The sequence below is a fragment of the Chaetura pelagica genome, unplaced genomic scaffold (genome assembly GCF_000747805.2).
Source record: "Chaetura pelagica isolate M959 unplaced genomic scaffold, ChaPel_1.0 scaffold117, whole genome shotgun sequence".
NCBI classification, from domain to species: Eukaryota; Metazoa; Chordata; class Aves; order Apodiformes; family Apodidae; genus Chaetura; species Chaetura pelagica.
Window position 1 is genome coordinate 369643 of NW_009954185.1, and position 13895 is coordinate 383537.

The window sequence follows — 13895 nt, forward strand, 5'->3', positions numbered from 1 at the left end:
TAGGGAAAGTGGGTTGGGACCAAGGAGCAAAGACAGAACAGCAAAGGAAACTCAAAGAAAGCCAGACAAATGGGATACAGAAAATGACAGACAAACATTTAAGGAAAAAAAAAATAGGGTAGGGGAGAATTCATTTAGCAAGTAAAATATAAAAAGGAAAAAAAAAAATTCAAAAAATGAGAAACTACCTATGTTTTTGGATCTTCCCTTAGTTTTCATTGTTCCTTCAAATAACCATGGCTATTACAACCAATACATAGTGGCTGAGGAAATATTTGATTGGCAAAGAGTGGGATAAAAGTCATCATTCTGAGATGATGTTATACTACTAACACTGGTGTGCAATGTAGCATAGACATACTCGACCCAACTTCAAAGCAGCTATAGGTCAGGTCCCACTCACAATCTGGCCATGGCAGCACAGAGCTTGGCACAAGCTATGAAAACAGACTACGCAGCAGAGCAAGAACTCAGGCACTTAAGCCGTACTGAGCCTCACACTGCTGACACTGCACTGCTGGCAGGAGCTTCAAGTGATTCAATCCAATGTCAACGACAACTACCCTGCAGTTACAGTAGTTCAGACACCATCCTGAATAACCAGCAGTCATCAGGCAGCCTTGCTTAGAATGATACAAATATCCCAGAGTGCAAAGAAACTCCCAGGCATTTATCTGCTGCACTTACACACTCAACTTAATCACAGTTCACAAGAACAGACACATTATAAACTGGCAAGGGAAAGTTCAAAATTAAATGATACTTTTTAGACTTAGAAATGGGATGCTCCTGGAAAGCTTTTCAACAGCAATAGTCTTTATAAAAGAAATCAAATTGCTGGAAATATGTTTTTGAAATACATTATCTAGCATAATATGGGCAATAGAGGGGAAATAAAATTTGTATTAGGAAGTTCTCCTCTATCCCATACTCCTGAACTTTAAATTTTTTCCTCTCTTGGGTAAGCTTTACTCTGCTCTAGGACAGCATTCGAAGTGGAAGAGCATCCCATCTCCAGGAATGCATGTTATAATTCATGGTCTTCCCCTATAATTCCAAAATAAAGGGTTTTATTATCCATCTCCTACCTGTCTCCGTAAGCTTGACGACTGCACTGGTGCATTCTCCTCAAACTTAGCCAGTAGCTGGGTTGCCATAGACTTGACTTTGTTCTGATTCCCAATGGCAGCATCAATCCTCCTCTCCGTCAGAGCGCTCACCAGCGTGGGCCTTTCTTCTCTGTAGCTCCGTGGGATGTCCTCCTAACAGCCAGCAACATCAAAATTTAACAAGATGCAACTGGATCACCTTTTCCTCTCTATCCCTTTGCTGTGCTAGGTTTCTAACACTCAAGAAAAAAACAACTGTAAGTCTGTATTTGAAACCTCACATTTTGTTTTCCTTTGGCATGTCATTAAAGGTTCTGTTAAACTTTACTTATCTTTGCAACCTTATCTGACACACTTCCTTACTAAAGACACCACCATTGAAATATTCTCATTACTCCAAAGGCCTATCTTCAAACCTTCACTAACAATTCCAAGCACTAAATTTTAACTTACTTGTAGCTATTTGCCTATAAGCATTTCAAGTGAGGGACTGACTACCTTGTGTTTCACATATAAAAATGTATGCTTTTTGTGCTAACCAAAGCTGACATTTAAATATGAAAATTCTGACTAAACTACACGAATTTACTAAATGAAAGGGTTTTTTTGGTGTCCTCGTGAAATCAAAGTAAATTCCGATAGAAGTAGAATATAAGGGAACTGCAACATTTCATTTTTTGTGTATCGTCCTTTCATAAGCATCAGTAAAATATCTTCCCTGTAGCCACGTTAAAGCATAAACTCTGAAGAATAATTAATTTTATCTAAAAAAAAAAATACATAAACTCTGTACATAGAAAATTAAAGGACTGAAGCGGGAACAAGGAATTTACAATGTTTTCCTCTCTGACATCTTCCTCACTGTAATACTTACATCCTCAGACTGGCTGGTTTTTCTCCTCTTTCCTGCACCGTCCAGTTCCTTTTCTTTTTTGTCCTGAAAATGGAAGAAGGAGGGAAAAACACCCAAAGATAAGGATTCTAATTCCTCTCTGGACTGAGAAAAATGTCATCAGTGTGCTTACAGAAGCTTTCCAACATAGCTGTTGAATTCTCTGGGCTCATTCTCCATTTGTTTAAAGGAGATTCTTACCTTCAAATTAGACATTCTTCAGTATTTTCAACTACTTGGGAACTGAGTAACCCATTATGTTCCAATACAAAACATATCCCCAAATACTACCACAAAGCCAAGATTTTAAGACCAAAATATACCACAAATTGAGAGTACATATTACAGATGTAATTCTGCAGTTATAAATGTGATATATTTTCCCACGCCAAGAGCTGATGAGCACATGGTCTTTGTAGACACATCACAGATACACACTTACACATATACTTTTAATGTCACCTACTTGGCCAGCAGCCAAGACTGTGATGTGGTTACCTTTGGCATGCGTTTCCGAGAGATGCTTTGTCCCAGTTTACTGAGAAAAGAGATGGGCGATTTGGTACTGGCAATTAGGGCAGCTTTTTCTTCTGCATTCAAGTCCAGACTATCTGTTAGTAAAAAAAGGTCGGGCAAGGAAATGCCAAGAAATTATTTCTGTGATGCTATTATTAAATACATAACTGAAGGACTCACTGATTTTTTTTAACATAGCACCCTTTCTTCAACTCTGTACAGAATTATTGTCATGTCCAGAATTAATACCTTTCTCAGCTACTCTGCATTTTCATTTTGTCAAAATTGATTCTCCTTTCAGGGTTTATAACCACCCAGAACAAACAGTGTTTGTTTATTCTATTTACTTTCATGTTTAAAGAGCATCAGTTTTCTTAAGAAGAGTTCAGAGTTTTGGTAATAATACTTGATGCACACTAAATTTTTTAAAAGCTACTAAACATGTTGTTTATTTTTCCTCACTAGAATTATAGACTTAAGCTCATCAGTAACAAAGAAACAGCAATAACAACATTGTTTCTAGTTAAAAGTAGGCCACATTGATTTGTGTTAGACAAGTATATTTCAGTTCTAACCAAAGACCTTTCATTCCTCATTGGCCTGAAGCTAGTCCCACCTCCATGGATGGTAAAGACATAAAACTTGGCCAATGTTTTGAAATTGCCTACTAAACAACTACTAGCAAGGCATCTCTTATTAGCCAAGACAGATGAGCCTCTAGTAATAGCAAGAAAGCAGAAAAGTTATATAGTAGTACTTTTTTGCTCATGATGCTGCTAACATGTTCTTCAGCAGCAGCAGTAAGAAGTAAATTTTTGTAAAGGTGACTTATGTCACTCAGTATGAGTATGAAATTATGCAGAAAAAGGATAAAGGCAACTGAAGCACACATGTTCATCCCAAAGCTGTCTTTAAATCTGAGAGACCTGCTCAAACTCCTTACCGCTAGAGGGGATGGTGTCTCTGAACATCTCATAGAACTGTGTGAGGTACATCACCATTGACAGTTTATCTGGCTCTCCAACAGATGCCATTTCCTTTCCAGTCATAATGGGAGATATTCCAAACTCTTTTTCAGCAATGTCAAAGGCCAGCTGGTTATTCTTCTCCACATTGTGCTCATCCAAAGAATCAAAGTCTCTGCAAAGAGCAGAAAGACAGCATGCACTGAATCAAGTAGAAACTAGACTTAAGGAAGAGCTCAGGAATCAAACTCTTGTTTAGGTTTTTCTTCATAATCTCCCAAATTTATTTGCCAGCAACCTTTCTGTATTGCAGAGTTGATGCTACTTAATTATGGTGAACTTTCGCTCAAATGTATTCTTTTTTTCATCTTCTGCTCCTTCTCCAAACTCAGATTTTTCTTAAAGTCTTTATTATCCTCTGAAATACATGTTCATTTCCTCACCTGCTGGAAGACAGTACTGGTTTCCCCTATGTAAAATCTCTTGTGTATTAGGAACTAAATTAAGTCTTCACTTTTGTCCCCTTTTTTCTTGACTAATCCATATTTAAGTTCTGCTGTTTTTTTCCAAAGCTTGTAGAACTACATAAAAACTATATTAAGAGCTACAGGTTGTAGAGAGTTATATAAAAATTTTTAAAGCTACCTGAACTCTCCACAAGCTATAAAGCTATTAAACAGAATAGTCCAGGTTAAATAGAGCACACCAACAGAGAAGTAATTCAGTGGAAGAGAATAACCAAGTAATTTTTCAGCATGCTTTACACTGGATTATGTCTTTAAATACAGCTCTAGTGGTTTATATTTTCTAATGCCCCTTTAGGAAGTTGAAGACATTTCAGATTTCAATTAAAGTACCAGAGTCTCGGCTCCTGTTACTTCTTTCAGCCAGTGCTTTCCCATTCTAGAATCTGGGCACTGTTTTACGCAATATACTTGTCCCTCAGTCATCCAGTTAGCAGGCTACTGCACAAACAGTAGCAATGTCTCTTTTTTATGTACAGTACATAAAGGGTGACTACCAAGAAGATGGAGACTCGCTTTCACAAGGAGTCATGTGGAAAAGACATTGGGTAATGGGTGCAGGCTCCTCCTGGGGAGGTTCTGATTGGACTTCAGAAGAAAATTTTTCAGCATGAGAACAGTTAAGACACTGGAATAGTCTCCCAGGGGAAGTGCTGGATTCCCCCACATCAGACAGCTTTACGACTCAGCTTGCAAGGTGCTGGACCATCTCATTTAAACTATATTACATCTGGAGTATTGTGTCCAGTTCTGGGCCCCTCAGTTCAAAAAGGACAGGGAACTGCTCGAAAGAGTCCAGCGCAGAGCTACAAAGATGATTAAGGGAGTGGAACATCTCCCTTATGAGGAAAGGCTGAGGGAGCTGGGTCTCTTTAGCTTGGAGAAAAGGAGACTGAGGGGTGACCTCATCAATGTTTACAAATATGTAAGGGGTGAGTGTCAGGGGGACGGAGTTAGGCTTTTCTCGGTGATGACCAGTGATAGGACAAGGGGTAATGGGTGTAAATTGGAGCATAGGAGGTTCAAGGTCAATATCCGAAAAAATTTTTTTACTGTAAGAGTGACAGAGCACTGGAACAGACTGCCCAGGGAGGTTGTGGAGTCTCCCTCACTGGAGACATTCAAAACCCACCTGGATGAGTTCCTGTGTGATGTACTCTAGGTGACCCTGCTCTGGCAGGGGGGTTGGACTAGATGATCTCTCGAGGTCCCTTCCAGCCCCTAAGATTCTATGATTCTATGATATTATTACCCAGAAAGGTTGAACCAGGCAATCCTTGAGGTCCCTTTCAACCTGGCATTCTATGATTGTATGATTTAGACTGTGGGTCACTATATCTAAAAAAAGCAGCCTAAAAGTCTTCAAAAGAGTTACTGTTCAGCAGAAGATTTATAAAAGGCTGTGTAGAGTGAGAAACTTAACTGAGGCTATGAACTATTCCTGAATAACTTCATGGAGAAGAGAGCTGTTGGTCAATAATACTTTCCAGTCAGTACCAATGAGAAGCTTAATTCTGTCAAATTACCCAGAAGGGAAAATGACAACACATTTATCTTCATATTCATCAAGCTACTATGACCTTCCACTCTGCTGGTGAATCACCATACATTAGCTTCTATCAGCTTTAACTGAATTGATTTCAAAGCATTTCTCCATAAGTCACAAATTCATTACCTCAGTCTCCACACTATTAAGTCCAAATATCACTAACATTCTGCGCTGCTCAGTTATTCAAAACAGCCAGTTACTCACATTAAGTCAGGACGGTATCTGTGGATAATGGCACACAAAGCTAGGCCACTTTTCCATGACATGGTGAGATCTGTCACATTTACACCAGCATATCCGTCTGTCTGCCTCTGGCACCAACTGAGCAATTTACTAGAGCGAGCTACAGACTCTGTAAGAAATCACATTTTTAAGTAGAAATTTAAAAATAAACTCATGAATCTAGAAAATAAAACCTTCATGTAGACAACAAGCTCCATCTACAATGAGCAATACATACAGAATTCCTTTCATTTATTTCTTTAAAGAAAATACTGTCTTAGCAATTTCAGATCCAATAAAAAACTTTTAATTCCCCTAAAAGTAATCATCTAGATTATAACTTGCCAGGCTTTTCACCCTAGCCCCTGTAAAAGAGCCCCAGGAACTATAAAACAATCAGAAAGGCTTGTTTTAAACATGATCAAAAAGATATACATTAGCACAAATGCTCTCTAAAGCCCAGATATACTATTTCTAATGGAAGAACTACAAATGTACTTCTGCAACTTTTTCTTTTCTCTTGAAAGCTTCCCTTTTAAAGCACTGACCTGCTTTGACCTTTCTGCCTTACTGCAAGATCTGACAAGATTACAGCCTAAAGGGACATGGTTGCAGGCCAGAGAACAAATAAAAGGCTTCATAGCTATTCAGCAAAGTACCACTCTGAGTCCTCAGACACTATCTGGATATCCAAAGGCAAGGTGTGCAAAAGAAGTTCAACATATCCCTCAGGGCACAGGGTACAAGTACAAGACAGATACTGAAATGCTTATCACAAGGCATATAACTTTCAGAATAATGCAAACAAAGTGAGGCTTCATTTAGTTAAACTAAGAGATGACATTAAGTAAAAGAAAGAATGAACATGAAAAACTGCATAAGAAATACTTTCTGTTATGTTTGTAGCAATTCTGAGCTTGCTTATTGTTAGAGGGAATTCAGGCTAGGATTCTGCAGTCTAAAGAAAGACATTGTTATAAGATGAAGGAGGTGAAAAAAATGCTTGCTTAGAAACACCGTTTTAAAGCAAGGAAATTAGTCAAACAAAAATATATTCACATGTTAATTGAAACTTGAAAAGCTGGAAAATCAGACCACTGATGAAACAATTGCTGGATATTTTTTCTAAACCAAAAGAGACTGGCTAAGTGATACTTTAGAGCCTTGCTGCTGCACTGATCCAGCTTCAGAATACAGGAAGGAATGGAGCAATAGCCAGCCCTACCATTCCGAGTCAGCTTAGGTGTTCTGGAGTTCACAAAGTTCTCTATTTCCAGGTGAATGTCTTTCAAGTCTCCTGTATTATACAAGTGTCGTACCTGAAATAATACACAAAAATTACCAACATGCCATGCACCCAAGATCTATAAAGAAAGAGCAGGACAAGAAGGAGCCATCCCAGGGCACAAAAAGGCAGTACACTTATGCAGCAGAAATCTCTAGTTCAAGAACCCCAGAACAACAAAGAAGTGGCAGTCGGTGCTGAACGGCCCAGCTGACTGCTGCTGCTCAGTGGATACCAAATTGTAGCGACAGACTGCTATACTACATTATTAAAAAGGAAAATGCATGTGTGTGCACACATATATAGATTTCACAGATCATTACAGCAAGTTTAAAACTGTCAAAATAAAAAACTCGTAAGCAGGAATTCATTAAAAGTACAGAGATCTACTCTTGACAGATTTATCTGCTTTTCACTGCTTCCACGCTATACTGTCGCATCAGGTCATTAATTGCTCCCAAAACATCAGCACAGCTTCAGCTAAGGAAAGACAATGCAGACTGCAAACATTCAGAAGCACCATCTGTACAGTTACCTGCTGTGGCCGCAAGAAGTTGACGTTGATATTGGGATACCGGGTGGCAGGATCGATGCTGTAATGGCTGAAGTTTTTACTCACGTTCTCAGGGGTGGTCTGAGGCAGCAGCCTATAAATGCTTTCCCTTGGGAAAATAAAATTTTTAAATTGTTTTGGGTTTTGGTTTTGTTTGTTTGTTTCAGGTTTTGTGGGTTTGGTTGTTTCGTTTTGGTTTGGTTTTTTTTTTAAAGAGATGCATCACTACTAACACTGTTGAGTCAATCCTGGAGAGATAAACATTCAGATTAGAAATCTAACCACTTCAAACACTGAATAGCTAAGCTGCAGTGTAAGTGTATTAAAATCTGCAACTGAATACAACTCCATAAATCAAAAGGAGGGAAGACAATAATACATTAAGCATAAAAAAGGGTTACACAGAAAGATCTTACTGCTGTCTGTAAACACCTAATGGAAAGGTGTCAAAGGATCCAAGTCTGGCTCCAACTGCAGCATTATTATCTTCACCATTTTGTAAAATTTAAACAAATATAACTTCAATATCCATTGTGCCATTTTTACCATTTTTAAAATGGTACCATGGTTCCTGATGGTCAGAAGCTGCAGTTGCTGAAGTCTAAAACTGGTTTGATTAAACCTTGCTTTTAGTTACTCCATCTTCTAATAACCACATTTCTGATCTCTAAAACATAATCTTGACTCACCAAAACAACACTCAACCAAAGATGATAAATACATCAAGAACTCCATACTCAAAAGCAAAATAAGATGTTGTTTGGCCTACGTGAAACAAAGTAATCAATTTAGGAGAACATAAAATAAAAACAGGTCTTGGCTTCCTTAAAAGAAAATAATAGATTATATTTACAAGGCAACAGCGGGTGACAAGAATTTTTTGTCTCTGGTACTTTAAAGGCATGTACATATGTGTCCACTTTGCTTTTGAAAGGCTGGTGACAGTAAGGCAGGCTTACTTTCTTCATGCAATTTTAGTAAGCACCAAAAAAAAGACTGTCTAATCTGCTTTTAAAACCAGGACCAAGAACAGCAGAAACATTTCTTATTCCTCTATAAACGCATAACAATTCATCAGCTTCTTGGGAATTTATTATTTTTTTCAATTATACCCAGAAGCATTCTCTAAGAACAGGGAGAATTTTAATCTCCTATTCTGTCTATGTAATTGTACTACAAGAAACTAGAATGAATTATAAGATGTTGAAGATTACATTAGAACAGGAAGTGCTTTCATTTTCTCTGTTACCTCTCTGCAAGAACTTCCAAAGGGCTAGCTCCAAGTGACCAACTTCGTACCATCCAAGCAGAATCCATTGCAGCCAAAAATCCTCTGGCTATTCCAGTTCCCATTGGCCAAAATGGCTATTATTATAGTTTACAAGAAAAGCAGAGAAAGGAAATGCATGTTAGGGAAAACTCCAAACAAATATCAAGAATATATTCAGATGGTAATCTGCTAGGAAATTGTAGCTCAGTAATTAGCTTGAAGCTTCACTCCTACTGGGATGGGAGAAGCCAGATGTATGGTGAATTGCCCATAAGCTCCTCCCAAAGCCGATGTTCCTCTGTTTCCAACTATTCATAGCCTGGAGTGCCTCAACAGCTTCTCTTCAAGATCATACTTTTTAACCAACTACAAAATGCTAATTATTATCAGGCCTACAGTAGGTTCTACAGGGAGTATAACTGTCCCAATAAGAAACAGATGAAACAGACGTAACTTCAGAAAAAAAATCTGCATACATTTTCTTAATCAAAATTATAAGTATACTAAATATTTAGCTTTACCAACACTCCTACCCTTCCTTCAAACCTCCCACTTTATTATTTAAGAAACAGCAGCTTTCCTTATAGTAATGATCTTAGAGCAAGCACATATGGCAGTGATGGATGCAATGGCTTCTGCTTATGCTTCAATTCACTGCTTACACATAGTAAGTTTAAAACACAAACCTCTAAGAGACTGTCCCCAACCAGGGCCACAAGTAACTGGTGGCCATTCTGCTCTCGCACCAGGGCTGCGTTCTCTGATGCATACATGCATGTAAAGTCAAACATGGCCACATCTGGCTGACCATAATGGTTGATGGCAAAGTCCAGCGATGGCAGCTGCTGATTAGTGGAGAAATCAGCTGCTTCTCTGGCATAGTTAAGCAAAGCCTCCTGGTCCACATTCTCCCGGGAGAGCAATAATTCTGTGTCAGCATAATCCTGAAAAAAAGAGAAAATTAAAAACGAAATAGCCAACTCCAACAAGCATATTTTAAGATTGGCATATAAAGCAGTTGGCATCACATCTCCTACAAATCCACCGGCAAACATTTGCCTTATAATTCCTTTAATTCCTATCTATGTTTATGCTTCCAAGAGCAAATGTGTCATTCTTTTTTACTGCACATGGGTAATCAGTCCTACTAGCATTTCTGACTATAAAGGAGTTAGAGAAACTACTGATCACTTCTCATCACACACTTCAGACAAAAGGCACAAGCCTCCAATCTTTATTTTTTCATTTGTGGCCAAACTACTTTCAAATCAGCTTCTGTAAGACTTAGAAGTATTTCCAATACTTCCTTCGCTTTCTGCTGTTTCATTCCCATAATACAAGGAAGTTCAAGTAAGCCATCAGAGGTTGTTTAAGCATATTTTATCTTAACATGAAAGAAACGCCTAAATCTTCAAAGGAATACAAATTTTGAGAATATATGTATCTTGTAACACTCTTCTGATGGCCGAAAATACTTCAGAAGAGCATTAACTATGTATTATTAGTGGTTTAAACCACACCTGTATAAAAACATGTAGTGAAAGAAGAGAGTGTTTCCCTTCTTTCATCATATTGAAAGTAAATTGTATGAAAGTTTTACTTTAAAGAGAGTATAGGAAAAGTTAATACCCACATGCCGTATCACTCCTTTTTCCAACAAGCTCTGTTTTTTGGCAGTCATGACAAAGTAGTGTGTATCATCTTTGTAGTAGACAATGTTCTCCAAGTCAATACCTTGTGGTAGAACAAAAGAAGTGGAAGGAACAAGTTACATGTTATGTGTAACACAAGAGCTCTCCAGGAAGAAAGTAAATTGAATGTGGTTAGAAAGCCTTAAAGAGAGAATGTCAACCAGCTTTCTTCCATGCTTTTGCTGACTTTCAAATATGAATCTTCAATAAAACCACAAACAGCACATTTCACTTGCATATAGCTACCCCTTTAAAAATACATTTATCTTAACTCTAAGGTTTGCATTAAACTGTGGAGTTCAGGAAACTGAATTCAGGATTCAGACTTTTCCTATTCAGGGCTTAGATTTCCTGAAAACCTCCAGGGAAATAAGTTCTCTGCTTCTGAACAAAAATGACACACATCTCAATGATACACATCTGTTTTATGGAGATGTACAGAACAGCTGTAAAAATTGGGGAGTAACATTTCAAAGAGAGATAGCAATGACTGACTTCCTTGCACAAGATGTTCATTTTTTTGATTAAACATGATGTTTGAGTTACAAAGTTGTAATAATAAAGACAAATAGTTTTCACTGGAAATCTGTCAACTGCTGGCAAACCTGTGGCTTCCCGTAGATCCTGGAAGAACTTCTGGTTGAATATGAAGGCCACACCGCTGATCTCTTCTACTTTGGCTTCCGCTGTGGTGTTGCGATTGATGAAGTTTGCTGTGATAGCAATTGCTAGTTTACCACGGAACTCCTTCCTGCGAAACCCTACGGGAAGGGTAAAGAAGTCACACTGAAAAATAGAGCACACCTTCAGAGAAGGCTCAGCATGCCACAGACAGCTGCCTCCACTAAAGAGAGAGAATGGATCTGACAAATTAAAAACTCCTTTGCAGAGACAGCAACAATCGCTTAATCAGAAAAACAATAGCTCTTGTTTAGGGAAAAAGCTCCCCTATCCTTCTTAACTCGTTTCCACAAATTGAAACTTGCATAAAAAATATTAACACTCTCAACTACACCGAATAATATTCAGCACTTCAATTACTACTCCCAAAAGTAAGAGCTACAACACTACTCAACTGCAGAAATAAAATGTAGGAAAAATTATCCAGGTCAAAATACCTCATTCCATTGCTAGTGGATAGAAAGAAGAAAAAGATAACCACATCTTTGATACAAATTGATTTTTACATGGACTTCTAATCTCCACTTTCACTAGTCAAATGTCTTTCTACATTTTGATCGGGATGTTGAAGACCATTTTTGTTCTAACTAACTTAAGCTCTATTTGAAAGCAAATTATGGACACGTCATTACCTTCTAAGGTGTTCCTCCTGCCATCCCCTCCAATGATTACTTCAAACTCATACTCAGATACTGGATGGGTTTTTGGGTGGACCAATGCACGCCAACCTATTCCTGTTGATAAACTCCAAGTTAATAACAATATAAACAGTGCTCATAACAGAACAAATACATAAAACCACTTCTTACTATCCATAATCCCTTCCTCATATGGTCCATTAATGATAGGAGGCAGGACATCTACATTGTTGACAGGACTTTGATTGACTTGCACAGCCACTGTGTGAATCAGAGGCAGAGACATCAAATAAAAACACACTGACTATTGCCTTTAAGGATCTCCTCAACCTTTAGAGCTTCTCTATTATCTATTCTATTACTAGGATGCCAAAAAACTCTCATGGCAATCAGAGAACAGGCTTCACTAAGATACAAAAAGCATAACATGGATAATTTGCTCACATAAATGCCTTCAGTGAATACAAGGAAAAAGTATCTTCTATGTGGAATAGGCGTAAACATTTTAGGAGTAATTATGAACTACCATATAGACCATGTGTCCTAGTCTATTTCTGTGTAATACTTTGGGTGATTTTTGCTTTAAATAGTAACTAATTTGAATTTGTTATTAGAAAGAATGAATCCTACTAAAAATTCAAATAAAAGTGTAAACATAATTACTGTCATTAATGGAGCTTGAGGAAAGGACTTAAGAGTCCTAAGCAAGGTTAAGGAGCAGGAGTCTGCGTATCCTGCCACAGCTTCCTACTACCCATTTCAATGCTACTTGCTTTCATTCTCCTGATCCTCTGGAGGGTAAACAAGCCCCTGAAATTCCACATTGACATGGATTTCTATTCCCAAGATCAAGGCAACCTTCAAAAGGATAAGCTGGAGCTGACGGATACCTGCAAAAAGAAGAAAAAAAAAAATTTTTAAAGGAAAAATAAAAAACTGTAAGTGCACACATCTCTCTGACATCTCTCTGACATTACTGATAAACTGACTTAAAGGCCAGCTGCTACTTTGTTCTTCCCAGTGTTCCCAGCACTTCACCCAGGTAGCACTGGTGTGTAATACCATCATGAGCCACAAAACTTCTATACAGTTGAAACCTCAGCCTTTTTCAAAGAATAAAAGTAAATAATTTTTTTTTTTGTATACACATCTCAGTCCCCAAATTAGCAAAAAGGGTAACAACCAGAACATGCACTGAAGGCAAGCGAGGAAGAGAGCACAAACAGAACTGCACTTTTGTCACAGACGGCAACTACTCAATTGATCAGCCTGGCTGTAATACTAAACTGCAGCTTTATCTTAACACTTCTGGGTTAGTGAGGGCATAATAAGTTCCTCAAAACCTCTTTCCTCTTCAGTGAATGCATGTAGTGGGTATGAAGACAACAGCGTGCAAACTCTGTTAATTTGAAGGAAGACACCTTACTCTTACATTTCAGATACTGAAATTAAGAAATGCTCCACCTAAACACTAAATGTCAGCTGTACTGAAATACAAAAGAAGACAACATGCATAGAGGAGTGGAATAATCAAAATTACATTAAAATGAAGGGGAAAAGGAATCTGCAAGACCAATATTCCAAAGATCTTCCACTTTTAGGACTCCTTGGTAAAATACACAAACAAACAACACCAGCACCACACCTGTTTTTGCTTTGGACAAGAAGCCAAATCTTATATATTGTTTGTGCCACATTATACTTCACAGTTACATCCAGTGGAGAACACAGACTGGTGGGCAAAAACTGACTGTGCCACGAAGAGTAAATTTGGGGGAAAAAAGAAAACTACTCCTGCTCCACCAAATCATTCAGCTTTCAAAGAAGACTGACTTCTCAGAATTTGAGAATCATCAAAATTAAAATTACATTTTAATATGTAAACCTCTATTTAATCAAAACTTATTCAGAGGCTCCCAGCGTTCTTGAAAATATCTTCATCACTCTTCCAATAATTAACCAAAATTGTTCTTCCTTATCAGCTTTCACAAGAATGTTCA

General features: G+C 37.9%; 1 protein-coding gene across 2 annotated transcripts in view; it reads right to left on the reverse strand.

Annotated features, from left to right (window-relative positions):
* MICAL3 (microtubule associated monooxygenase, calponin and LIM domain containing 3) overlaps window positions 1–13895 on the reverse strand; it is a 102809-nt gene that overhangs the window by 82888 nt on the left and 6026 nt on the right. For both annotated transcript variants that reach the window (XM_010002923.1, XM_010002924.1), the window contains exons 3-15: window positions 12669–12785; window positions 11890–11991; window positions 11182–11337; window positions 10519–10619; window positions 9572–9829; window positions 8865–8980; window positions 7598–7724; window positions 7003–7096; window positions 5760–5907; window positions 3461–3657; window positions 2500–2612; window positions 1984–2046; window positions 1089–1262 (exon numbers count right to left, since the gene is read on the reverse strand). In XM_010002923.1, coding sequence (XP_010001225.1) covers window positions 1089–1262; window positions 1984–2046; window positions 2500–2612; window positions 3461–3657; window positions 5760–5907; window positions 7003–7096; window positions 7598–7724; window positions 8865–8980; window positions 9572–9829; window positions 10519–10619; window positions 11182–11337; window positions 11890–11991; window positions 12669–12785 — 1766 coding nt within the window. The remainder of the gene's footprint in view (window positions 1–1088; window positions 1263–1983; window positions 2047–2499; window positions 2613–3460; window positions 3658–5759; window positions 5908–7002; window positions 7097–7597; window positions 7725–8864; window positions 8981–9571; window positions 9830–10518; window positions 10620–11181; window positions 11338–11889; window positions 11992–12668; window positions 12786–13895) is intronic.